This window comes from Lithobates pipiens, unplaced genomic scaffold (assembly GCF_037356315.1).
Source record: "Lithobates pipiens isolate NorthernLeopardFrog02 unplaced genomic scaffold, aLitPip1_a1.2 Scaffold_19, whole genome shotgun sequence".
NCBI lineage: Eukaryota > Metazoa > Chordata > Amphibia > Anura > Ranidae > Lithobates > Lithobates pipiens.
The window spans coordinates 332,647,689-332,675,173 of NW_027507764.1; the positions used below are offsets into that span (position 1 = coordinate 332,647,689).

The window sequence follows — 27,485 nt, forward strand, 5'->3', positions numbered from 1 at the left end:
TTGCATTGCACTGCATTGATGTGTGTTTTACATGCATTGTGTTGCGTTAAAATGCATACATGTTGCATTTTAACACAGAGCAGGTTAACACAGTGTTGTGGTGAGAACAGGACACACAAGTTAAGGCTACATATCGTCATGAAAAAGATGACGAAGATCTCACTTTTTTAAAGAGTTTTGCATCCAATGTCATCTAAGAACCAAACGTTATCAAAGGACAAATGTCCAGTAAACAGACAGGCTATATATAGCCCCATAAAAAATGTTTTAAAAGTTGCGCTCAATGTACAAAAAATACTAAAATAAAGTCCAGAGAGTTCTAATACAGTTCCATTCAGCAGCACAGGCTGTGTGAAGACAAACGATGATACGATGAATAAACATCAACTCAGGTGCTTATAAAGAAATTCTCCACCTTGTGAATCACCAACAATAAAGTCAGGATGTGCTGTTACTCCAAGACGTAGACCCCCTGTTATGGAAAGACAAACAAGTGTTTGATGTGTCCATGGAAGAAATAGTACAGAAGGCGTATGATCTGTTCCTCCTGCACTGTGTATGTATCATTCAGACAGTCCAACGGTAACCAAAAATAGACAAGGGGCTCCAATAGTGTAAAATACCTTCTTGAAGGTGTTTATTGAAAAACAGTGCAATAAGACATATAGTCAAGGGCAGTGCATTAAAATAAAAGCTGCAGCATAACTGTACTGATGTGAAAATGGCGATAACAAATCTGTGTCCTCGCCCGACCTACACACTTACACACTTAAGTGCAATGTTGATTAGGCATCCAAAAAAACGTCATATAACATAGGGATTGTCCAACATACATAAAAGCTAAAGAAAGGCTTAGCGTATTATGAGAAAGTTCAGCTGCCTTACACAGAGAAAAAATTCTGCCCTCACAGGGAGAGAGAATACAAGTGATCAACAGACCACACATGCCCAAGAGGGCCAAAGTGGTTTTAAAGGCATTCTAGGCATTAAGGTAAAAAAGCTATCTGTGTCCAGCCACAGCCTCCTTTTCTGTCCTCTTCTCACTGGCTCATACACAGCAGTGGGAGCAAATGGCTCATGCTGCTGTCAATCACAGTTAGTGAGAAGGGGGTGGGGCAGGGCAAAGCGATTTGGAAGTAAGCCTGCATGGGTGCCCTCGTAGGTGGCTTTCTAAGGGGGCACTCAGTAGGGGAGGAGCCAGGAGTGCTGGTGGGGCACATCAGAAAAGAAGGATCGGGTTTGCGCTGTGTAAAACCATTGCACAGAGCAGGTAAGTGTAACAAACACTTAAGGCTTCACTATTATAATAACCTAAGAGGGGAGATGCAGGTTCTTGAAAATATCTATTCCTGACCTTTGATCTTTAAAGTGTTGTTTTTTTTTTAATTTTTTTATTTACAAAATTGCCGTACACGTTTATCGTGAGTAATCGGGAGTGAAATTCCACCTTAGTCCTTTATATGTCTGTATTCAAGGTTCATTGGCTTTGTTTTTCTGTGTTAAATTTTTTTTTACAATTACAATTTTCCATCTGGCTCCTTTGACGTAAGTCGATTTTCCAATCCAGGTGTTGCATTGACTTTTAATGGGTGCATGGCCGGCTTTAGAGACCTTGTAGTCGGCCATTATTACGTACGTATCATATGGGTTTAACACTTTGATCTTGATCTTCTAAAATTGAAAATCTTTTTTATGCATTTTTCTCTGACTTGCGGTGCATTTGCCTGTTGCTGCCAAAAACTCCAGGACAGTCTACTTAAAATTAGCATTGTCGGTTGCGAAAGAGAATGGTTACCTCAATATAAATGGTACATTTGTGCTTATAAAGGAGAAGTTACAGTGATGTGTCAATCAATAACTGCTTCCTTGCTGGCAACTTCCTCTTTTACTCTGTCATCCAGCTTTCGGCATTTACTTTATTCCTTTTTCACATCATTTGTAAAGCAAACACTTTGAGATTTGTTAGACTTTTGTGGCCTATTAAGAGCTTACTGTGGTCAATGAGATTCCTATGTATTATGTACTTCATCTTAACTGATTGTTTTTCATGGTATAGATTGTTGGTTGAAGAGATTTTTGGATTGTTGTCAGTTTTTAGCATAGCTGAACTGGAATTCTTATGATTCTATACATATTCTGGCTTCTTTTTGGAAAATGTGGTGCTGATTTCATATTATGTAATCTTTTCTTCTTCCTTCCAAAAATTTCATATATTGCAGTTTACCGGTCTTTTTAGATTTGGTGTCTGCTAGTTTTTATTTTCTTTTTTTCAGGGATTTACTTCTTTATTTTCACCTGGTAATCCTGTGAAAAACTGACTTTTTGTCCTTTCATGTCTACTCATATTTTCTCCACTGTATCTATTGGGTGGCTATGATGGTAGTACAGGCTAGACTTTTAGCATGTCTGTCTTCATCTTTCTTCATTACACAATGGAATGATGGGACCTGGATTTCACACACTTTGTGGAAATCATAGGCACGCTATGAGTTAAGTCCAAGAAGGTGCATGACATCTCCTGAGCTTATTTCTATTTATATCTTGACAGGTTTATGGAGCTGTCGGAGCATACACTCTCACTCTGGACTGTGAGTAAGGAGACAGAGGCACAGCTATACTTGCCTCTCCCCTCTGCTGCCCATTCAGAGAAGCCTTTGTATTTTATAAATGAGTTTGCATAATACAAAGGCTTCTGTGATTGAGCAGGAGGAGGGGAAGAGTAGGTGAAGCAGCTGCACCTACTTTAAAGTTAAATATGCTTAGACCTGAAGCATCAGGGCTCCTGAAAATACAGTGATAGATGTTTTCCAGAAGTGTAATAAAACTGTCAGATGTAAATGATAGAGAAGTCCAGGAGATGTCATTCACCTCCTTGAATTGAACTCTTAGTGTGCATTCACTTTTTACAGAGGAGCCGAATTTGTGGAATTCAGCTTTTAACCTAAAAAATATAAATTAATACAGCCCCCCACATCTTAAGACTGATAAGTCTCAATATATAGCATTTTGGGGGGCTTGAATGCGCTTAACCTGTCATGAGCGAGATATCAGAACCAACATTGCCGACCTCCGAATCAATATACAGTATAAGTTGTTTCTGTGGCCAGATACTAATTGTTCTACTTTTTTTCTGGCACTTTGAGTCAGCCAGTAAAGTGTAATTGCTGCCAACACTTTTTTTGGTTTAGCTTTCCATAAAGTCCGGATTCTCAGTCCTCAAAGACATAACAGGAAATTAAAGGCAATCTCCTCAAAATTAAGGCAAATCCTGCCACTGGATCAATTGGAACCAGGGTACCCATTGGGAGATGTCTCCTCTAGTTCTCTTCTGGTGACAACCATGAAAGGCTCTTCATTTTCTTTGCTGGTGATGTTGGTCCTCAGGATAAATAGTGCGGTTGGACCTTCACAACAGGGAAAGCAATAAAAAACTTGAAGGGTGTTTTAACTCCACTCTGTCCAGAACTAGAAAGCAACATTTTACTGTTGGGGTTATAGTTGATGATTAGCTTATGTCGCATTTTATTGCCAATTATGTGCAAGTCAGGAAAGTTAATGTGCGTTGTCTACATTATGTGTTTTTGTGTATTTGACAGACAATGTACCAGCGTTCACAGTATAAAGCAACTCTCTCACGTATATATAAAAATGCCTTAACAGTATGTTGCAGTCATATCTGAGGAGTTAATGGTGAATCACTTTTTACCAGGACTCAGGTGCCTACGTGCTGATATGGAACAGCTGTCTCCTGAACATGAGGTACGTGCTTTATTTCTGTAATTACTCTAATGTCCTAATAACAGACAGGCTAATTCAATAAAGTGTTTACAACCGGTTTATGGCGTTAGGTCCCTTTTTTTTAAAACTACCTGTGCCAAATTTAGGCAAGTATTTGCACAAGTGTTGCTACAGATATAGGAGTGCCATTGTGAATGCGGCTTAACATTTGCATCCTCAACTGTGTCAGACACTATCAAAATTCAGAGGTCAACTGAGGTCACTGATCACTTTAGTTGGATTTGACATGTTTTATAAGCCAATTCTCAGTTTATAACATTTACTTTTATACCTTCCTAAGCAGTCCCACAGGATATCTACACACAGCAGAAGTCACATCTGTCATTATCCGTTTTATAGGATAAGTTCACCTTTTGTAACATGTTACACCCATATTTGGAGTGTATATGTAATGCAAGGCAATACATGGTGCAATTTTCTTTCCTGCAAGAAAAAGCAGTGCTGACAGGGGAATCCCTCCTGCAGTTGTCTTCTCCCAGAGGAGGGGCAGGCGGGGTAAGCCTTCCCTGCCGTAAGAAGACTGGCAGGCTGGTTGTACCCAAGTTAATCGACCAATCAGTCAACTTGGTACATTCAGCCTGTCCATTATTGGTTCGAATCTGCATCACACCCACAATCTGCTGATCGATGGTACAATGCTTTCCAGGCTCCCATGAAAATAAAATAATGCAAATTTCTCTTTCGTTCATTGACAGATACAGCGCTCCATTATTCAGAACCATAGGGTTATATCGCTCCCTACAGGAGTAGGACAGTAGGCAGATAAGACTTGGCTACGCCTATGGGCAGTCCTAGGTGATATACACTCCCCTATCTGCTATAGACCTTCAGTTTTTTTTTCTGCCTAGTCATGAGTAAGGACCTAGTTCCTGCTGGGATCTCTGGTCCCGGCAATTTTTTGTTTTTGCTTTTTAAACCTTTTTTCTCTAGACGGTGGCTGGCCCTGCAAGTTAAACGTCTTGCAATGTTGCATATGACTGGGTCTCGGCCTGTGTCGCAGCGTCCCCCACTTTGGTGGCAAGGAGGATCTTTCTGGGAGCGTTACCCGAGCACTTCGCTGGATTGGTAAGGTGCCCCCTCCTCTCCTTCTGTCAAGTGGTGTGGGGCACATGTACTCCCTGGGATGGTTGGTCCCTCTGGGGTTCTCCTCCACACCCCCCTTCCCTGGGTGAGGCCCAGGCCTCTGGCCTAGGTGCATCGGACACTCTGTCCACTCCCCCCTTCAGGGCTGTTAATATTGGGGGGGCAAACCTTGGCACCTGCTGGGTGGTTGGGCGGGTGACCAGGCATCCGCACATCCACGCCCCCTGCGGCACCAACCAACCATGCGCGTGTTGGGCGGCCCTAGAGCAGACGGCTGAGGCCGCCGTTTTCCGTTGTGGGCATCCGCCCTCCTTCCTCGGCTCTGCTTAGTCCGATCCCCGCATGGACCTGAGCACTTGTGGCGAGCGGCCGAAAATTTTGGCTGCGTCTTTTGCAGCCTACTAGTCCACGTGGCCACGCCAGACACCTTCTTCCAGAGGGATGGCTCTGAGGGTGACCCCCTTTTGGGGGGTTAAGTGGGCCCTCCGTAGACACCCCCCTGTGCAGGGCCTTGGTGGATGCCCACTGCAAAAGCAACCCAGGAGCTTTTGAAGGAAATGTGGAATATTCTGCAATGGCCGAGTGAATCACCTGATCTCAACCCAATTAAGCATGCATTTCACTTGCTAAAGGCAGAAAGACCCACAAAGAACAACAAAAGACAGCTGCAGTTAGAGTCTGGCAAAGCATCAGAAAGCAGGAAACCCAGTCTTTGGTAATGCCCATGGGTTCCAGACTTCAGGCAGTCATTGCCAGTAAAGGATTCTCAACAAAATATAAAAAATTTACATTTTATTTATGATTATATTAATTTGTCCAGTTACACTTGAACCTCTGAAAACGGGGAGGCTGTGTATAAAAATGGTTGGAGTTCCTAAAATTTGTTCTTGCTATTTATGGTCAACCCCTTGAATTAAAGCTAAAAGTCTGCACTTCAAATTCATTTGAATTGCTTCGTTTTAATTTATTCTGGTGGCATACAGAGGCAAAAGTATGAAAATTGTGCCTGTGTCCAAATATATATGGCTCTAATTGTATACGTGAATTTTTATTTTCAATACCAGGGATGGCAATTAGCAACTTATAGCGGGACTGAGATATTGAGGCTGGCCATCTGTCACTGACTGACACGTTTAACACTTTGTGGGAACCAGTGACACGAATACAGTGATCAGTCTAAAAAAATGCACTGTCACAGTACTAATGACTCTAGCTGGGAAGGGGTTAAACATCTAGGGCATTCAAAGGGTTAATAGTGTACCTGACCAGTGTTTTTTTGGGGGGGTTTTTACTAAGGGGTGTGCTCAATTTTATTTGCTGCTTTGCAGGGAAACAAAATCCAACACATCCCCATCTGCCTTGTTTTACATAGCGCTTCTGCTCTTTCTCCTCACCGATCAGCAGGTACCAGTGGTCATCCATTGGCTGTAACACCCCTGATCTGCTAATCATAGCCCCAAGGGGCACACTGGCGACACGCTCCCTACCTGAGCACACCGGATCACTTACTAGGTACGTGATCCGGCACAGGAGAGCCGCTTTGCTGCAGTATAAGGGCATAATGCGGTCAGCAATTGGACCGTCTATCAGGCTTTATTGCTATCTGTGCTCCATTAAGGATATTTGCCCTCTTGTTTACAGCTATCATTAAAAGTTCTCCTCTATCACTGTTTTAGTTGGGATTTTCTTTCAATCTTTTAATGGGGACGTTGGTACAGGTGATCCTGTTGACAGCTAGTAGTTCTCTCATGTTGAAAGGATTTCCTTTCACTTCCTGTTTTGGCTCCCTAATGGGATACAGAAGCGAAGAAAAAAAAAACGGACAAGGGTTAAAACCTCCCTTACTCTATCCAAAATGAAAAAAATGTTTTGCCTTTAGTTCTAGTTTACAAAGTCCAATACCCCACTCTCCCAAAGAGGAGCTTGGTGATTCAGAATAAAGGTCTTGTGTGTGTATATATGGTTTCATCTTTCAACAGCTGACCACAAATCCCCACAAAGGAGTATGTACTTAAAACAAAACAAAAAATATCGGTAGATGCACATTAAAATTAAAATCAATGTTTACAGCTCACCTTGGCGAGTGTCCAAGGAGACATCAATTTGTGTCCCAACTAAACAACTTGCATAGCAGGAGCCCACATTTGACTTCCAAGATGCCTTCAAAACACACTTTTAAGAGGGAGCAAGCAATGCAAGCTCAGTAACCCGCTGTATGTTATAGATGTTGGTACATTTGGGACTTTATCAGTATTGTGATCCACCTCTTTTTACTCTGCACTGTGTGGACTCCAACACCCAGCAGTATTGTCGTTGAACGTGGCCTTGGGATGTGTTATGAAAGACATCTTGGAAGTTGACTGTGGATGCCTACTATGTAAGTTTGTTAGTCGGGACACAAATAAATTGATGTTTTCTCTGACACTTGTCAAGGTGAGCTGCATACATTTTCAGTTCGGTTTTCCAGTCTGCTGATACTCTTAAATGCCTTTTTTTTTTTTGTTCTTTTCAGTCCTCCTTCAGGAATTCAATGGATATATAACTTGTGATTGAAAATTGTCCTATTTTATTGTAAAAATCAGTTAAATTAGAATGTCTACTAAGACTCCTTTCACACTTGTGCAACTTTGGATGGGTACAAGTGAATTGTTGTCCCCTCTGCAAAGTTGGACACACAGCTGCATGTAAAACTTTCAGGTATGATTTTCATGCAACTTTTAATGGTTAACATTAAAGTCTATGGCCCTAAAGTTGCATGATAGCAGACCAAAGTAGTGCATTAACTACTTTAAGTCAAAAATATAGGAATGGCTATCATTGGAAAACACAGTGTGCGATTTGTCATGTGACTTTGATGTCCAAAGTTGTATGACAAGTTGCACAAGTGTGAAAAGGGTGTAAGGCAGTGATATGGTTGATGGTTTCTCAATATCACGTTATTGATGAAGCAGACTTTGATCATAAATACACCTATTTTGCGTTTCATCTGTTGTCACTTCTCTCTCCTTTGCAAGGTTATTTTAAGCTCCATGATAAAAGAATGTGAACAGAAGGTGGAAAACAAGACCGCCCAGGAGCCACAAGGGTAGGTGAAATGATTCACTTATTTAAAAAAAAAAAAAAGTTTAATTATTTTTATATAGTCTATAGATCTAATTTCTACAGTGGTAGCCAGAATTTGTGTACCTTTCCCAGTTCTAAATTTCCCACTTTATGCATGACCAACTATCCAGTCTCAGCTATCAGGTTCTGTTTTCAGAGTTGCACAGAAAACATGGACAGTGTTTATTTTATTTTCAATGAAATGTTCAGTTGGCCACATACAATATAGTCTGATTACGCAACTTACTACATTTAGGTTGACGGGTACAAAGGTGAACATGTATACAATGGACATGTTAAACATTAATAGTGGAGACTGCAAAGTGGAAGCCAGCTGCAATACATTTAAATCAGACCTTCAGTAATTTTTTTCAACTTTCCGTCTGTTAATTCTTCTGCCCTTGTTGTCTTAACTTTGGATAGTTAAACATTTTTTTTTTCTGCCAGGAAATGCCTTAAACAACCCACTTCCTGTTTCTTGTCTGATCATTAGTCTAGGCTTATGACATCATGCACAGCTCTCTCTCTTACTCTAGTGAGAGTTTGCCAGGAAGGGAGGGGGGATGAGTCCTATAAGGGCCAATGAGAGCTGGAGGTGTGTGTCTGTGTAAATCCAGGAAGTGAACAGGCAGCAGCTTCAGCTGCCCACAGTTAAAATGGTTGGAGCCAGACTTGGTGGCGGGAGATATATGCAGCATATTTGACAATTACAAAATCACAGTATATATAAAATAATATGCAAAGTGGTTGGAGAGAAGCTTCACAATGGCAAAGATGTTTTTTTTTTTTTTTGAAAAATGTTTATTTGGTTTTAAAAATAAAAATTACAAAACATAGCCGTATAGTTTTACAGAAACAGATTCGTGCACAATAAACAGCAAACAATAGAGTACCAATAGTCCTCTTGTAGTGTGGTATGCGGACCCTAACAGGTCCTATAAAGTCAAACGATCTAAGTATACCAGCTAAACGATTCCACTTCGTAGCTCTTGGGTACATACCCTCTAGAGTGGGTGAAAAGAACGGAGAGAAAAAAAAATTGCACAGTGTAAGGTCCATATTGTCAAGGAGGCTTAAAGTTTGCCGGATCCCCACGGGGAAGCAGTTTAAGTCCGCCCAGAGATCCAGTTAGGTTGCGTTGAAGATACCATTCCGTGAAGCGAAACGGTTGCATGGCCACCTGAATGTCCGAGTGTGTTAGTGAGGCCTCCATATATTTGCGCCACCGCACAAAAAAGCGGTGAGTAGGTTTAGGATTCCTGGTAATGGTATCCAATCTCTCCAGGTAGAAGAGCGATTCGATAGCCTTTTGTAACGCCGGTAGTGTAGGTGGTGTGGCAAAGATGTTTTTATTACAAATTGTGTGAGCAGACAGCAGTTTCTCTTTAATGACAGAAATATCAACTTACCATGTCAATGTCTTTTTGTTTTTTACATTTAAATCTTCTGTGAGCCCACGCATATTTTAATATCTTTACAGATTCAAATCATAATGTATGGGTCAATTCAAAAAAAATTATTCCCTGTGCTAAATTTTATGCTGTTCTATGATGAGGTATTAAAAATGACTGCTTTTGTTTAGCTACAGTAGATCTCTTTAATTAAAATGTCAGAAATAAGAACTCTGAGTACAGATTTCTAATTTGGACCTGCCCTGGAAAATGAATGGTGGAATCAATCTCGTAACTGTTGGGAAATTACAATATTTTGTAGCTTTTATATTTTAGTACTCAAAGCAATTGTGTAACGCAAGAGGTTTGGTAACTGGTTTGAGCTGCTTCACAGACCTTATATTTGTCAAAACCATATACTATTATCGTTCACTATTAGTTAAAGTAAACTGGTCACAATCCACTGAGCATATGATAAAAAATGTAATGGCAAAATTTGGAGATATTGGCAGTTAAATGGACATTCAAATCCTGAAAAAGTTTAGATTGACACCTCATGCTTCTATATACAAGTCCTTTTTGTAAGCCTGTAAATAAATAAAGACGTAGACTGCCATTGCCAACCTCCTCCTAGAAATGGTAGTTTCCTGACTGTTATGCTGACCACTGCCTTTGATACTTTGAGTCACTTCCAAATGCAGTACCGTATGCAGATTAGGAAAGTTCTTAAAGCAGAAGTTCATATTTGTATACATGTTCTGTATGTCAGAGTGTTGAACGTAGAGAGCCAGCAGTCAGGCAACTGGCAATTTAGGATGGGTCATCAGCAGAAGCCATTATGTGTCTGTCATGATCGGTTTCCTTTAATGTGATGAGTGGGCCACATCGGCCAGTAGAGGATTGTGAAAGCGTATACTGTAGCTACTACTATCTGTATTTCTTGATCTACCTAGAGTTTTGACATGCAGATCTCTACAAAGGCAACTTCAGAAAACATATTTTTCCATCCTATTTCTGTCTGAGTCCAGGGATGGAACTGGGCCACCCTTATTTATCTTGGCTAAAGCAACCAATCTGATTTTAATCGGCCATAGTGATATCACTGAACAAAAAAAATATGTAGTCTAGACTACTGTACTTTGCATTTTACAGCTTTTATACATTTACTAAAAGCAAACTACAGTCTGTAAAAAAAAAAAAAAAAAATTCAATTGACCATTTGATTTTACAAAGCCGAAAAGGTAACATGACCAGGAGTACTATAACATTTTTTTAAAACTGGTTTAAATTAACATTTGGCTCCAACTCTGTGCTGTTGTATCAATAATTGTGTTTAAAGCTTTTGGCTTTGCCCGTACGGGGTGATTCCAAAATGGTAAATGTTATGTGATGCAGTCTGTGGTGGTGGGTAATAATGTTTAATCCTCTTAGGAAATGTGACATTCTTTGGTTTTGCAGTCAAATAATTAGAATTGTGTAATTTCTATTAGCTAGTAAGAATGTTCATCTTTTTTATTTATAAGTATCGTATAGCTAGACTTCAATTTGATCATGGTTTATTTATTTTTGGCTAAAAATGCTTCTTTGTGTTTTTTTTTTAATTAAAGTTAGGGCAAAATTTATAAAAAAAATTTAAATAGCTGTGTAATGGACACATATAGAGAAATGTGTGTGCTTCAAGCCTGTATGAAAATCCCTTGCATTGGGAACTCTGGATGTCAAACAAAGGGAGCTCAGCCACTCTGTAAACTGAATAGAATACCAGGAAGTTTCATGCCAATGATGTCAGATCACATCCATCCAACTTTATGAAACGTGGCATAGCACTCTGCAGCCCCACCTTGGACTGTCTCTCTAACGCTTTACCCAATATAGGCTTGATCACAGAGAACTTCTTTGTAATCAAGCCTATATTGGTTAAAATGTTAGGTATTGCTCTAGGGTAGGGCTTCAGTGTGTTATGTCCAGGTTTGTTAACACTGGCTGTTATCCTACAACATTAGTTCTAGATGTTCTGCTTTCTTATTGACATTTCTGCAATGCATGCAAACTTCACCATGTTTTGTAAGTGTGAGTACAAAAAATGCATGTGTATCTTGCCAGAAATTGAATGTGAGCCTAACCTCCAAGTAGAAGTAAAGTCTAAACCTATCTAACTCTAAACCCACTCCCATCCCCATTCTAAGCCTAATCTATCTAAGCCTGTAAAGAAAAGATTGCTCTACTTGCCTATGCTGAAGTCGCCCTGGTCCCTTCTCCAGCGGTGCCTTCTGTGTGCAGGAGAAAGCCAACAATGGCTGGGAAGTGATGTCACCCATAGAGTTACTATGGGGCTTCTTATGGCGGCTGCCTCTCCTATACATTTAAGCTGGGACTGGACGGGAATGGCTGCAGAATAGAGATCCTTTTTTTTTTTTTTTTTTTTTTTTTTTTTAACAGGCCTAGATAGATTAAGGGGTGGGAGTAGGTTTAGAGTTAAGTTTTGCTTTTACTTCCACTAACTTCACAACATGGAGAAATGACCACGTATTGCAGAGGGGTACTGAATTTTTATATTTGTTTTGCCAGGACATGTGCTTTAAATGCAAATTTCAAGCTCTAGACTGATCTTATTTGTATTTCCCAGAATAAGGTGTTGTTTGTTTTGCTCTGAAGCCTGTAGCATTAATCTATAGGTATGTCTTTGTCCTGTGACACTAGCTTTCTGTTTCAGTATTTCCATTAGACATTATTGTAGTAGTTGCAGTACAATGCAGTTTCTTTGTCCTTCCCATGCTGGTCTCCCAGATATTTCCATGGCAATGTAGTTGGTGTCTGCAAATCTGTACCTGTTGAACTGTTCATTTTGATCTTTTGTATAACATTTGGTTTAGTATACCAGTTTGCCTGTGAAAGTGAATGCAGAGTTAAAAGCTGGGATTTGCAGAAGCGCTGTGTGTAAGTGGTCTGTGTGTTATGTTTGCACACTGTATAGAGAGCACATGAATTAAAGACTTGTCCTGAAATGTGAAGTTCCCTTTATGGCTGGTGAGTGTTGCTTCCCTTACAATGCCTTCCTCTTTTTATGTCTTCCTTCCAGATTTTAAATAGTTATTTTGAAAAGTCTTCAAGTATACTCACACCAAATCTGTGCATCTAGCATCTACTGTTAAATGGACACTGGTAAATGCAGATGCATTTTATACTCAGAACACACTTGTGCATTAGTTAAAGAGCAGCCATTTGAACAAAATGCACCGAACACTATTTTTTTTGCAGAACAAGTAAATGCGATATAATCATATTTTCTTTTCTTACATCAGGGGACACAGAGCCATAGTACTTACTATGTGAGTTATAGGGCCACTGATAGGTGATGGAAGCTAGCACGCCCTAAGGCAAGAAGTGCAATCCCTATATAACCTCTCCCACTACTGGGAGTCCTCAGTTTTTTTTTGCCAGTGTCTAAGGTGTTGGTCACGAGTAAAGATGTGCTGTGCTGAGCTCCACTGGGAGCTTCCTTGTTGGGGCTAGCCATGCTGATCCGTTCTGATGTCCTTTTCATGGGCTAAATGAATGGTACCCGGGCCCCCTGTCTGAAGAAACAAGATTTTGCTTGCAAACGCTTCCCTTTCGAGAGCTGGGCCCTGGGATCCAGTACTTTTTGGTAGTAAGGCCATGAAGTTTTTACTGGCAGGGTGCTGTCGCAGGTCCAGGATTGTGGGTAACATGAGGTTCCCGGTTTCCTAAAAGGTCTCTGAGCCCAACGTGGAGGGTGAAGCTTGGGTCTTTATCTCTTTTAAACAATGCTGCGAGGAAAAGGTAAGGGAGGTTTTCTCAGGAATTTCTCCTTTTTATGTATAATGCTGTCATGCCTATGTGTCACCACTGAGGGCTGTATTGAGCACTCACCGACCTGATGCTGGAAACGGCACAGAAGCTTGTCATTTTCTCTCCTCCCGCCACAACAGATCCTCCGGTAAGATGGGCGGTCTGGTTCTCCTCCTGCGTCCCCAATGTTGATCTTTTTCCCCTACTGGGGATTGATATAAAAAAAATTTTTTGTTTGTTTTTTTTACAAAAAAAGTAAAGGACAGGTTGCGCGGCTGCTCAGCGGAGGATTTAATCCCATCCCCACCGCCATGCTTTAGCCACGCTCGCGTGGGAAAGCACTTTCCTTTGAAAGGAAAGAAGGGGGGTCAGTAATTTGCGCGGGGGTGTGGTTAATGGCGCTCAGATGCCGGCCACACACGGAGGAAGTGTAAAGCGCTGTGTGTGTGTGTGTGTGTGTGTATAGCTGCTGCTGGCTGTGGAGGGACAGAGCAGGAGGATGGCTTATTCAGGTTAGTCACACAGGCATTTTCCTTTGTCACATTATACTTTACTAGGCTAGGATTAATAGCAGCTAATGGTGCTGGACTATAGCCTAGCAATGTACATTCTTTGAGTGCCTCTGCTTTATGCTTCAGGCTATGAGTGGTAATGGGACCAGGAACTCCTCTAAGGGTTCTAAAGGGGTCAATGGTTTTACTATAAACTAAATCCATTTCCAAGAAGAATGTCATCCTCCTCTGAGAGGAAACTGTTGTTGCATAAACGCTTCAGTCCCTGTATATATCTTACAAGAGGTTTTTTCTTCTACCATTTGTAATTTGGAAGAAGATAAATGCTATGATGTGTCTCCATAGTGGGGCTAAACATAGATTTCCATCTAGTGCCTCAGGACCCTCTTATTTAGGTGCAGGAGGCTGGAGATCAGGTAGATCTTCCAAAATATTTAAAAGATACTTCTTTATCCTCTTCTGGGGATCTTAATATGGAAGGAGTAGCATCACAAGACAGGTTGCTTGTGTACTCCATTACTCAACCTTTTTGCTGCCTGCAGCGCAGGCTCTTGAGGAACCATTTGGGGATGTTTTTCCCTATTCATGGTGCTCGCTTCGGCAGCACATATACTAGAAAAGCTTATGTATTCTGAATGAGAACATCCGGATAAATAATATTATCCTCCCAAGAAATTCTCCACACTTTATCCTATGGAAGAGGATTTCTGTGAAAGAAAATGGGGGGGGGGGGGGGTTCCAGCAATTGAGGCTGCAATCGCCTCAGTGAGCAAGAATCTCACATGTCTGGTGGATAATGCACTGATGTTAAAGGATCCAACAGATAAAAAGTTGGAACTTCTTTCTAAAGACAATATGTTTTTAGCAAGTTCAGTAGCGCAGCCGGTCCTTGCTGCAATTGGTATATCTCAGTCCCTTAAGGAACAGTTTGTGGAGATACTTTAAATTCGGCCTGATCAACAGGCCCAGCAATGGGTGGTATATCAGACGCACTGTGTTTCACAGTAGATGCTATGAAAGACTCTATCATTTAAGCCTCATGGCTTATGCTTGGACTAGTGCATTCTTGCAGTGTTCTGTGGCTGAGAAATTGGTCAGCCGAAGCACTGTATAAAAAGCTTTTAGCCAGTTTTCCTTTTCATGGGGAACGGCTATTTAGAGACGATCTAGATAAGTACGTCCAAAGGACCTCTAATAGGAAAAGCTCTCTTTTACCAGTAAAGAAGAAGCTCAAATATTCTCCTTAATCGTGCTGCCTCTCCTGTGCTGGGGGCATCAGCCTCTAGGCAGTCTCGACGGTCTCACCATCAGGTTCAAGGGGAAGTCCCCAAGGGCAGCACCAGAGTCAAGAGATCTTGGGGCAGAAAGCCCTCAAAGCAGAATGCTAAAACCTCCTCATGAAGGGCCGCCCTCGCCCCGCTTGGGTGGGGGGAAGGCTCCTGCAATTCTCAAGACAATGTCAGGACAGATGGGTGGCTTCTGCAGTTTTTTCTCTAGCTTACGACTAGAGTTCCGAGAGTTCCCGTCTCCTCGTTTTTTTTCAAAGAGAAAATGTTCCCAAGGATCCAAAGGTTCCCTTAGTGGAACAGGGCACAGGTTTTGATTCAAACCTTTTACGGTTCCAGAACCAAACAAAGAGGTAAGACCTATTCTAGATCTCAAAGATCTGAATCGGCATTTAAACATCCGATCCTTTCGCATGGAGTCAATCCGATCGGTTGTTTCCATCCTGCAAGGATCAGAGTTTTTTGGCTTCAATCGATATCAAAGATACACATCTCCAGTACTGAAAAGATGCATATCTCCATATCTCCAATATATATGTGCCAATATTTCCCGCTCACCAGAAATTTCTGCGCTTTGAAATATGAAATCATAATTTTCATTTGTGGCTCTGCCATTCGGTTTAGCCACAGCACCACGGGTGTTCTAAAAAATTCTGGCACCTACTTTAGCCAGATTAAGCGCTCAAGGCATAACGGTCCTAGCCTATTTAGATGATCTACCTTTAATAGATTATTCAGTCTCAGGTCTAAACCAGAGTCCTACAGCTGTAACTACCTGGAATCTCTGGGTTGGATACTTAACCTAGAAAAATCCTCCTTAGAATCATAAAGGAGATTACAGTACTTGGGACTGGTTATAGATACCATACAGAAGAAGGTATTCTTACCCCAGACAAGAATCAGTTCCATTGTAGGACTAATTCAGCTAATCAAAACAAGGCCGTCCCTCGTACAGTTTTTCACTCAAGACTGCTTCAAAACACCATCCTGTTGGTCTCAAATAAAGATTCCGGCCTTGTTTTTTTTTCCAATACGCTTGGCTCCCGACGTAAGCCAGAGCCTAAATTGGTGGTGGTTATCCAGCAAAAGGGAACATTTTTTCTACCTGTATCCTGGGAAGTATTAACAACAGATGCCAGCCTTATAGGCTGGGTAGCAGCCCTGGGAGAAGATTCTGTCAAGGGGACATGGCCCAGGTTAGAGGACCTTGCCTATCAACATTTTGGAAGATTCGGGCAGTACGTCTGGCCCTAGAATCTTGGACGGTCAGACTACGGGACTGTCCTGTCAGGATTCAGTCCAACATGGCCACGGCGGTAGCTTGCATCAATCACCAGGGGGGCACGAGAAGTCATGCAGCCTAAAAAGAGGTGACTAATGTTCTAGCTTGGGCATAACACAACATTCCTTGCCTATCTGCAATTTTAATTTCAGGAATAGAGAATTGGCAGGCGGGCTACTTGAGTCACCAACAATTATTCCGGGAGAATGATCTCTTCACTCCAACATCTTCCTAGCGATATGTCAGAGATGGGGTATTCCGGACATGGACCTATTTGCGTCCAAATGCAACAACAAAGTTGACAACTTTGTGGCGAGAACAATGGATCTGTTAGCAGGCGGAACAGATGCATTAGTCTTCCCATGGGATCATGGATCTTCCCATGGGTTTTTCACTGATCTATGCGTTTCCTCCAGTTCTGTTACTTCAGCGCATTCTCCGCAGGATCAAGCAGGATGGAAAGGAGGTGGTTTTGGTGGCCCCTGTGGGTCCAAGATCTTGATTTACCGAGATCATAAAGATGGCAGTAGGAGTCCTTTGGACTCTGAAATTATAGCCAGACCTTCTCGCACAAGGTCCGGTATGTCATCCTACATTACGGATGAAAAATTTAACAGGTTTGACTGTTGAATCCCACTTTGTAAAGTATCGTGGGTGATCTCCTTTGGTAGTGTCTACTTTGATGCCAGGAAGCCGGCTTCCAGAATCATTTACTATAAGGTCTGGAAGGCATATGTTTCTTGGTGTGGATCCAGGGGTTGGCACCCCAGGAATTATGCCATAGGCAGGATTCCTGATTCCTGCAAATGGGATCTGAAATAAAGCTGGCCTTGACTTCTATTAAGGGCCATATCCTGGCCTTGTCAGTGTTTTTTCAATGGCCTCTTGCTTCCCAATCTTGGTGCGTAGCTTATTCAGGAGGTAACACAGATTATTCTCCCTATCAAGGCACCTCTAAATCCTTGAGATTTAAATTTGGTCTTATCAGCTTTGCCGAATCAGCCATTAGAATTTTTACGAGAAATTCCCACTACGCGTACTACCTACTTAAAGGCAACCGCTCAGGTTCGCAAAACACATGTTTTGTTTGTACTGCCAGAAGGTCCAAAACGTGGACAGGCAGTGTCAAAATCTACTATTTTCCAAATGGATTCAGATTTTCCAAAAGTGATTGTTCAAATTTCGACTTAAGAGTAATATTCTTCTTTATGTTAGAGCACACTCATCCAGGACGATTAGTGCCTCTTGGGTGGTGCATCATCAGGCCTCTATGGCTCAGATCTGTAAGGCCGCGACTTGGTCTTCAGTTTATATGGTTACCAGATTTGATCAAATCGTGTTAAAGGTCATGAGGATATTGCCTTCGGGCGCAGTGTACTGCTACAGTATGAGTCCTCTGGCCTCCTTTCAGTTGCCATTGCTATGGGACATCCCACATAGTAATTACTATGGCTCTGTGTCACTAGATGTAAGAAAAGAAAACAGGATTTTTAAAACGACTTACCTGTAAAATCCTTTTCTTTAATGTACAACAGGGGACACAGAGGTCCCTCCCTTCTTGGTATACACTTGTATTGCTTGGCTACAAAACTGAGGACTTCCAGTAGTGGGAGGGGTTATATAGGGAGTACACTTCTTGCCTTAGGGCGTGCCAGTGTCCATCACCTATCAGTGGCCCTATAATCCACATAGTAATTACTATGGCTCTGTGTCCTTTGATTTACATCAAAGAAAAGGATTTTACAGGTAAGCTGTTTTAAAAAATCCTGTTTTTTTTTTGTTTTTTTTTTGCAGAACAAGTAAATGCAATACAATCATTTTTTCTGTGCTTTTAGAGTGGTTGTAAAGCCTTGCATATACCCCATGAGATGAATGGCCTCCGGTGATGCAGAGATGAAACAAATCCTCCTACATAAGTTGTACCTGATTATTTGCAGCCATCTCTTTTCTATATCCATTGAAAGTGCAGAATCTGGGAAATGCATTAGGTCCCTCCCCCTGGGTAAGTCTCCGGGGCCAGATGGCCTAACGAATGATTTCTACCGTACATTCTCTGACCTACTTGCCCCGCGACTCTCGGGGGTCTATGCGGAGGCATTCGACTCTGCGTCTTTCCCCCCTGAGATGCTTGGGGCCTACGTGGTCACTATTCCCAAGCCAGGCAAGGACCCGACTACCCCATCCAATTTTAGGCCCATATCCTTACTAAATACAGACGTTAAGATATATGCCAAAGTTCTTGCCCAGAGACTTCTTCCCCTCATCCCCTTGTTGATCCATCCGGACCAGACGGGCTTTACACCGGGCCGGCAGGCATCGGATGCCACCAGGAGGGTTGTTGGGATTATCCAATACGCACGGACCTCTCGGACGCCTTCTCTGCTCCTCTCATTGGATGCGGAGAAGGCGTTCGACAGGATCCATTGGGGCTATATGAAACAGGTCCTGCAGAAGTTTGGCCTTGGGGGGCCGATCCTCTCAGCCATTCTCGCCCTTTATTCCACCCCCTCAGCGAGGGTCTTCACCTCTAATATGTTGTCGTCCCCTTTTCCTATATCGAACGGTACCAGGCAAGGGTGCCCCCTCTCCCCTACAATTTTTAATCTTTTGATTGAGCCACTAGCTGAAAAAATTAGATCCCATCCTCAGATCGCAGGCATACCCATGCACGAAGGCCCCCATAAAATTAACTTATTTGCAGACGATATTATCCTTTTCCTGACCCTCCCCTCCTCTTCTTTGCCACAAGCTCACCAAGTACTTCAGGAATTTAGCTTGATTTCCTACTATAAGATAAATTTTTCAAAATCAATCATTTTAGACCTAAGCACTAACCCATCCCTCTTCACTGATTTGAGGACCGCACTTCCATACACTTGGAGCGACTCCACTATCCCCTATCTGGGACTTCAACTTTCCAAATCAGCTCAGGACTTAGCAGAAGCCAACTTTCCTCCACTTATAGATAAACTATCCAAAGAGGCGAGCAGACTAGCTAGAACTGAACTTTCATGGTCAGGACGCCTGGCATCTTTTAAGATGCTGATGCTCCCTCAAATTTTATACGTATTTAGAGCGCTACCAGTCCCCCCCTCCGGGAAACACTTTTCCGGACTGAATTCCCTACTGCACAAATATATTTGGTGTTCCAAGAGACCGCGATGCTCGAAGATGCTGCTGACAAAACATAGGCTGGCGGGAGGTATGGGTATGGTGGACCTTAGAGATTATTATCTGGCTTCCAGGCTTGTCCAATTGAAACATTGGTTCAACCCTACCCAGGAGCCAAGGTGGTGTAGTATTGAAAGAGCCCTCTGCCCTACTCGGGATCTGGGGCTCTTCCTTCTTGCAGACTCCGTTAAACAGTGGTCCCTCTGCAGACTTCCCGATACTCTCCGAGCCTCTTTGCAAGCTTGGAGAGAACTCCTTCAGTCCACCCCACAGGATATCAAACTAGCTAGCCTCCCTATCCCGTTGCGGGCTCTAGACTTTATCATCCCCAATCTCACGGTAAGGGAATGGGCCGCGGGGGGAATACGGAGGCTACAAGATCTTTTTCAGGGACCCGAGCTGATTCCATTCCAATCCCTACAAGTACGTTTTTGTCTGAAACCTTCTGATGCCTACAAATACTGCCAAATTTCTCATTTACTGAAGGATAGTAAGACCACTCATGTAGTACTAGCAGACTCTCTTTGGAATTTTTATGCTGCCACTCCTACCCTGCCTAAAGGAATATCTCTATTCTATAATTTCTTCCAACACAAGCTTACCTTTGTTAAGTCACGTCCCTACCTGCGCTGGGAGGAGGACTTGGGGAAAGCCTTTACAGAGACACAATGGTGCCATGCATTTAGAGCAAACTATGCAGCCTCCAAGGGTGTTGGACACTGGGAGATAGCCCAAAAAATAGCTTTGCGGTGGTATCTTACGCCATATAGGATTTCAAAGTTTGGCCTGGCTGAGTCCTCCCCCCTGTGCTGGCGAAATTGTGGAGAGGTAGGTACCCTCTTCCATGTGTTTTGGTCCTGCAAGCACCTTACCAGTTTCTGGAACGCCATATTTCGCGGTATATCCAGCATCACCGGTTTCCTCTCCACCCCCGAGCCAGGGTTGGCAATTCTCAACCTTGGCATTGAAAAATACCCACCTAATTTCAGAGTGGTGATATCCCATATTTTTCTGGTGGCCAGAACACTGATAGCTAGATACTGGAAAAATAATCAAGCACCTAATGCCTCAGAGGTATGGGCCACTACTAATCTGCACTACACGTATGAGTCAACCCTAGCCCTCAGGCTTGGAAAAAAGTTAAAGTTTGATAATAATTGGCAAATGTGGGAAACATGGCGTAGGAAAACTCCAGATGTGTGCCCATGACCGTTGACCAATTACTCCTAGTAGGATGCGGAGTCTACACGGGACCATTCTTGTGCCTACTTAGTATCAACCTTGAGCGTATGACAGACCAATTTCTGACAGTTTCACTCTTTCTTTCCTTTCCTTTCTCCTTTCTTTCCCTCCCTTTCTTTCACATGTTAAGCTTAGTTTTATTCTTAGTTTGATCACCCATTGTCTCACCCACCTCCCCACTATTCTATGTCCTCCCCCCTGCCATTTCACTACTCTAATTCAGCGTGCTGGAGTGCTTTCAGGGTGGAGGGAGGTTAGGGTCTGATATAATAGTTGGGGGGATGTGGAGATTTCTTTATGATTACTTTGCAATTATTTTGTGATGACTTTGCGACAATCTTGTGAGTATGTTGTGATTATTTGGTGGTCATTTCCTGATTTCTTTGTGATTTGTATCTTGATTATACTGTGAAATTCTTCTAATAAAAATTATTTACAAAAAAAAAGAAAGTGCAGAATCTACACAGGATCTCTCAGCTCTGAAAAGGAGGCGGAGAGCTGAAGTTACTCTGCCGAGCTCAGTGAGGAGAACTCTGAGAGCTAATTGGGGGGAAGGGACACACCCCCCTTCACACAGCATACAAGCACAGAACCAAGGCTGTCAATTAGCTGGAGGACCCTCCCCTGTCACCTTTTTTCTTTTGGTGTCAAGAAAACTTGTCCGACGTGACCCATGCAGATAGCAGAGTAACAAGGCATCGGACAGAAATTACACTTAGTGTATTGGATTGAGAAGTACACACTATAACTATATGCTTTGTTCATGCTTCATGTCTGAAATTTACAACTAGAGGTCGACCGATATATCGGCCGGCCCATATATCGGCCCATATTTGCCATTTTTTAATTAATTGGCATCGGCCGATTGTGCTGATTAAAAGGCAGATTATAACTACAACGCGACTTACAAATGACTTCTGTAATAGAAGTCAATGCAAGTTGCCTGAGTCTTCAGTGAAGTGACTTTCCTCTCTGGGCAGTCTGCCAAGAAAAGACCAAAGAGATACAATGTTTATACTTCTGAATGAACTCAACTGTGTGTAGGAGTTCTCAGTGTAACCATTTAAAGACTAAATCTTTTCTGACACTTGTTGCTTACAAGTAAAAATCCTGTATTTTCTGCCAGAAAATCACTTGGAAACCCCAAAAATTATATATATATATATATATATTTTTAGCAGAGGTCCTAGGGAATAAAATAGCTGTTGTTGCAATATTTTATGTCACACGGCATTTGCGCAGAGGTCTTTCAAACGCAATTTTTTTTGAAAAAAAATACACTAATGATTTAATAAAACTAAAACAGTAAAGTTAGCCCATTTTTTTTTTTTTTCATCCAAAAGTTTTGATTACCTGTTTAATATTTAATATATAGTTTTTTTTAAAATCTAAATTATACATACAAGTAAACAGATTGGAGGTTTGTTTTGTTTAATAAATGTTTAAATGTAAAAAAAATTCTGTATCACTTATTAAGGCTGCTTTCACACTGGCGCAGGCAGGAGTTGACGGTAAAACGCTGCTAGTTTTAGCGGCGCTTTACCGTCATTTTAGCGGTGCTATTCGGCTTTAACCTCTTCCTCGGTCGCTAGCTGGGTTATATGCGCCTGTGAAGCGCCACTGCCAAATCTCATTGCATGCGCTTCGGCAGTGGTGCCCATTCATATCAATGGGCAGGAGTGGTGGAGGAGCAGTATACACCACACCAAAGGTGCTGCTTGCGGTACTTTTTTTTAACATCCTGCCAGAGCATCGCCTCAGTGTGAAACTACTCTGTCTTTCACACAGACTGTAGGGGAGCCGTTTTGCAGGCACTTTACTGGCGCTATTTTTAGCCCAAAAGCGCCTGAAAAATGCCCCAGTGGGGAAGGTGTCTGTTAGTTTTTATGAGATGGGGGGAAGAAATTGGCCTAACATATCGGCCTAAAAAAATCGGCATCATATATAGGCCATCGGCTGTCGTGATTTCTAAATATCGGCATCGGCCAGAGAAAAACCCATATCGCTCAACCTCTATTTACAACCACTTTTAAGGGCATTCAAACTGCAGTGTACTTTATCCTATGCTGCACTTTAATAGGCCAGGTTAGAAATTTAGATGCAGCCATTACTGAGTCAGTCATATAAAATCTGTCGTGTGAGATCAGGTAGCTACCAGGAAAGCTGCTGTTGGATATAATGTGACCTCTGACCCCCTGACTCTCCTACTGAAGTATCAGCCTCAAGCAAATAAAGTGATGCTAAATAAGGAGGGAGGGAACGAACATGCTTAACAAGTAAAGCTGTAAAATTATAATTACAGACTTAATCTTTGAGCTTCAACCTTCCCATTTATTTCATTTATTCCACACGTACTTGATGTTCGGTTCTGCATAGTTCAGATACTTGGTGGTTCAGTATATACTGCGCTGTGGCGATAAACTTTATCAAGCCGCCAACACAGCTTCTAGACGAGAAAGCGTGAAATAACTAAAGAAAAATAAATGTGTAGCGCTATGATAAAGACAATGAAATAAATATACACGAATCGCCCTATAGATCATTCAGATAAGAGTAGAAGATTATTCGCAATGTTAATCAAACATAGGAATCAAAATCACGTTTAGAAGTTAGATAAACAAAGTGTACATATAAGTGAAAAAAAATATAAGTGGAGAAAATTCATTAATAAAAACAGAAGAAAGGTGCTTATGCCAAGTAAGTCCCAAAAATATATGATGTCCAATGGTGAATTTGTAGAGAAATCAGTTTTCGCAAAAGTTATTTTCAAAACCAGTGCGTGCTCTTCTAACATGCAACACCACCACCACCACCACCGTGAGAATGGGGGAGGCTTACCAGAGGACTTGGACTTAGTGAGACATACATCCCCCAAGTCGTATAGGCTTTGTATATAGGGTCTATCCGATAGATATGAATATTCCTTCGACTCAGCTTGTACCGTGACGTCAAAGTGGGTGTGAAAATCTTTAATGTCCGATGCAAGATGGAATGATGGTCTCGTACATAAAACCATAAAAGCAGAGACCCGACATAGCGTAATATTGTTACGTAATTTTTTTTTAATAAAGATGAAAATAACTCGCATTTTGCTGGTATCAAAAAGGCAACATGTACATCAATATAGGAATAGTGGTGTCTGAAGAGAGATCCATTCAACGCGTTTCAACTAAAAAGTAGTCATCTGGGGACCCAAGCTGAGTCCAAGGAATATTCATATCTATCGGATAGACTCTATATACAAAGCCTATACGACTTGGGGGACGTATGTCTCACAAAGTCCAAGTCCTCTGGTAAGCCTCCCCCATTCTCACGGTGGTGGTGGTGTTGCATGCTAGAAGAGCATGCACTGGTTTTGAAAATAACTTTTGTGAAAACTGATTTCTCTACAAATTCACCATTGGACATCATATATTTTTGGGACTTACTTGGCATAAGCACCTTTCTTCTGTTTTTATTAATGAATTTTCGCCACTTTTTTTTACTTATATGTACACTTTGATGTTTATCTAACTTCTAAACATGATTTTGATTCCTATGTTTGATTAACATTGCGAATAATCTTCTTCTCTTATCTGAATGAGCTATATGGTGATTCATATATTTTTATTTCATTGTCTTTGTCATAGCGCTTCACATCTTCTCCTATGATGCTATTGGTTCTTTTGAGTTCAGGCACAGCCTCCCAATGCTAGGCTGGCCCCCATACTCCTTTAATGAATGGAATAATGTGCAGTGCTCCCAGTGCCTCCTGGAATATGCATTTCAAGGGGGCAGGACCAAAGCGTCTACAGTTAAAAATAAAGACAGTGGAGGAAACTTCATAAATGAGTGAAGATCTGCTTTGAATTGCTACTGGGTATGGTGCAGTCAGCTGCATATTTAAACAGTGTTTACCTGTTGAACTTTTGGCCTATTAGATAGCACATGCTAAATGCAAAGAAGGATGTTCTACCCACTACATTTTGACCCACAGGGGTTGATTTACTCAATCTGAAGAGTGCAAAATCTGGTGCAGCTCTGTGTAGAAACTAATCGGCTTCCATATTTTATTTTTATTTTTTTCAAAACTCCATTGCACGAGCTGAAGTTAGAAGCTGATTGGCTACCATGCACAGGTGCACCAGATTTTGCCCTCTCCAGTTTCAGTAAATCAACCCCACAGTGTCCTAAATCTTTCAGACCACCTCATCCATTATCTGCTCCCTCCAGTATCCCCTGCAAAGTATACCGTTCACATGCACCTCCACATTGACAAACCATATGAAGATACCACAGATGATTAGCCCTACCAAAGCAAAGATAAAATTCAAAACATTTACCCATTACCAACAGACAGATTTCTTTTTAAATTTTTACATCAGATCGACTTCTGTACAACCACAGTGCCTATACTCCTATATGCCCATACATGGATCAAAATTTGGTTAGTCCCTGCTAAAAAAGATGAATTGGTATCCATGTACGGCAAACTTAAAGCTGTAGTAAATGTTCAACAAAAAAAGGGTTCCTTCTGCAAAGTTATATGTGCTCGTGTGCATCGCATACTAGCACATTATGAAAAACTTGCCTTGAAATGAAGCCCTCCAATGGCTTGCTGTCATTGATGAGAAGGCTTCCATTTTCACCCGGTCTTCCTTCCAGGTTCCCGTGCTCCGGACGTTAGAATGACCGAGTCACAATGATGTAACGCCCTCGTGCATTTGCTCGTGAGTCACAGCTGTGGCACAGAGCTCTGAGGGGACAGCATAAGTATGTCCTCCCTTCAGAAAGCATGAGCTGGTGATGCCAACAGCTGTAGAAACAGCGAACATCTCCTAATTGATGCTCGTTTAGGAGATATTCCTTGTTCTTACAGGTAAGCTTTATTATTAGCTTACCTGTAGATACAAGTGTCCAAACAATGCTTACTACAGCTTTAAGAGTTGTCCCCTGGAAATTGACACTCTGAAGAGCGTTTAATGCTGTAGGCGTGGTCATCATTGTTACAAGAACCTTTGCACTGCTTTATAAAAATCGTGCATCGTGAGGTGGGTAGCACTTGATGAAGGTCGGAGCTATTATCTCTGCGCATTGGCACTTTTTTATCTTTGTAAAGAAAATGTGGGGTTTTCCTCGTCTCCTAGGATACGTTTTCACAAACTTTGCAGATTCTAACCTTTTATCTTTTGAACCATGACTTCCCAGATGTAGGAGATGTGTGTCATGATAGTGCGAGACAGGTTGTTTTATGAAGAGACAAAGCTTTCATGAAGAGCTATATTTACTAGAAATCTGTTAAAATACAGTTGGTAGGCTTTTATACCAATGAGACTCCTGCATCCTTTTTAAAATGGTAAATACTGTGTACCCTATTGAGAAGTAGTACAGTATTATTATTATTATTATTACTAATAGTAAGGATTTATATAAGGCTAATGGTTTTTGCAGTAATTTACAATAAAGGCAGTACTGTTACAATTCAATAAAGGAGGCTTAGGGGGTCCTGCTCATGATAGCTTACAATTTAAAGTATTCAATGTGCCTTAGAATGTACTGTATGTCAGAGCAAAAAATAAAAATAAATAAAAGCACATGCTCTGCAATACATATCCTGTACATTTCCCCATGTTTTATCCCATTAAAGACCCTGCAAGTACAGAGAAATATCTACAAGAATTGCATTCTGCTCTAAATTTCCTGCTGTGGACTGAGACCATAGTACCTTTTTTAGGTCTGTAACCCCAATAAATGGTGACAGTCCTTCCCAATTGTCTTTTGTTGAACTATTGAATCCTCCCTTCCTCATCAACACAAGAATTGTTCAGTAGTCTACAATAAGCCTGGAAGGAGTTGAGATTCCTCAGGAAGGTGTGCACAGGATAGCTATGACTTTCTAACATGGCCAACAGTTTTTTGCACTTGCCAAACAAATATAACAAAACACTTTCAATATGATATATTCAACAAATCAAAAGTGTACAGCTAAAGGAAGTTCATTTTTAAGGGTTTACATATACTTTAAAAATCTACAGCTGGTTTGGGACTGCTCTGCTGTTCTTTATGAAGAATCCTGCCCCTGTCAGAACTCCTGGCTGATATCTGGAGTGCACGTGATGGGCTCCTACATGTATCGGTTGCTTACGCCTTATTTCATATATGTTTAGAGGGATTTTAATGTTCAGATTTTCTTTGCTTTTTGTCATCTAATTGAGATTGTTGAAATGTTGAAGGTGTAAGAACAGCACTACAGCCTGTATTATGTTGGAATGGTCAAGTACAGTGAGAACAGTATGACAGGCTTCGTGTTGAAATGGTCAAGGCGTAAGAAGTGTATGACACCCTTCGTGTTGAAATGGTCAAGCTGTAAGACATGGGTGCTCAATATGTGGCCCTATAGCTGTTTTGGAACTACAAGTCCCATGAGGCATTGCAAGCTGCTGACAGTTACAAGCATGACTTCCAAAGGCAGAAGAGTGATCCACAACAGCTGGAGGGCCACAGGTTGAGTACCCTTGGTGTAAGACAGTGTTGACTGCCTTCATGTAATCTTGGTTTAAATGCTCACTGCAGCCATCTGTTTGACTCTTCTAACCATAGGTCCCTGGAGACTGACAACAGTGCATACATTTTTACCATATGGTCTCACCCGTGAGTAGGAGGATAAAACTGGAAAACATGCACTGTTGGGCACATCCTTAAGTTGAGCAATACTGCTTTATAAACTGTTGACATTCTGAAGTCTCTCTCCATCATATGTCCTTTTGTTTGGCAGCAGAAATAAAAACAACATATAAGACAACTGAGCACAAAAGATCATAAGTAACCA

At 41.6% G+C, this 27,485-nt stretch overlaps 1 protein-coding gene across 4 annotated transcripts in view; it reads left to right on the top strand.

Annotated features, from left to right (window-relative positions):
• The window catches only part of RELCH (RAB11 binding and LisH domain, coiled-coil and HEAT repeat containing), a 208,430-nt gene that overhangs the window by 168,111 nt on the left and 12,834 nt on the right, over positions 1-27,485 (top strand). For all 4 annotated transcript variants that reach the window (XM_077492057.1, XM_077492055.1, XM_077492056.1 and 1 more), the window contains 2 exons: positions 3,671-3,759; positions 7,896-7,966. In XM_077492057.1, coding sequence (XP_077348183.1) covers positions 3,671-3,759; positions 7,896-7,966 — 160 coding nt within the window. The remainder of the gene's footprint in view (positions 1-3,670; positions 3,760-7,895; positions 7,967-27,485) is intronic.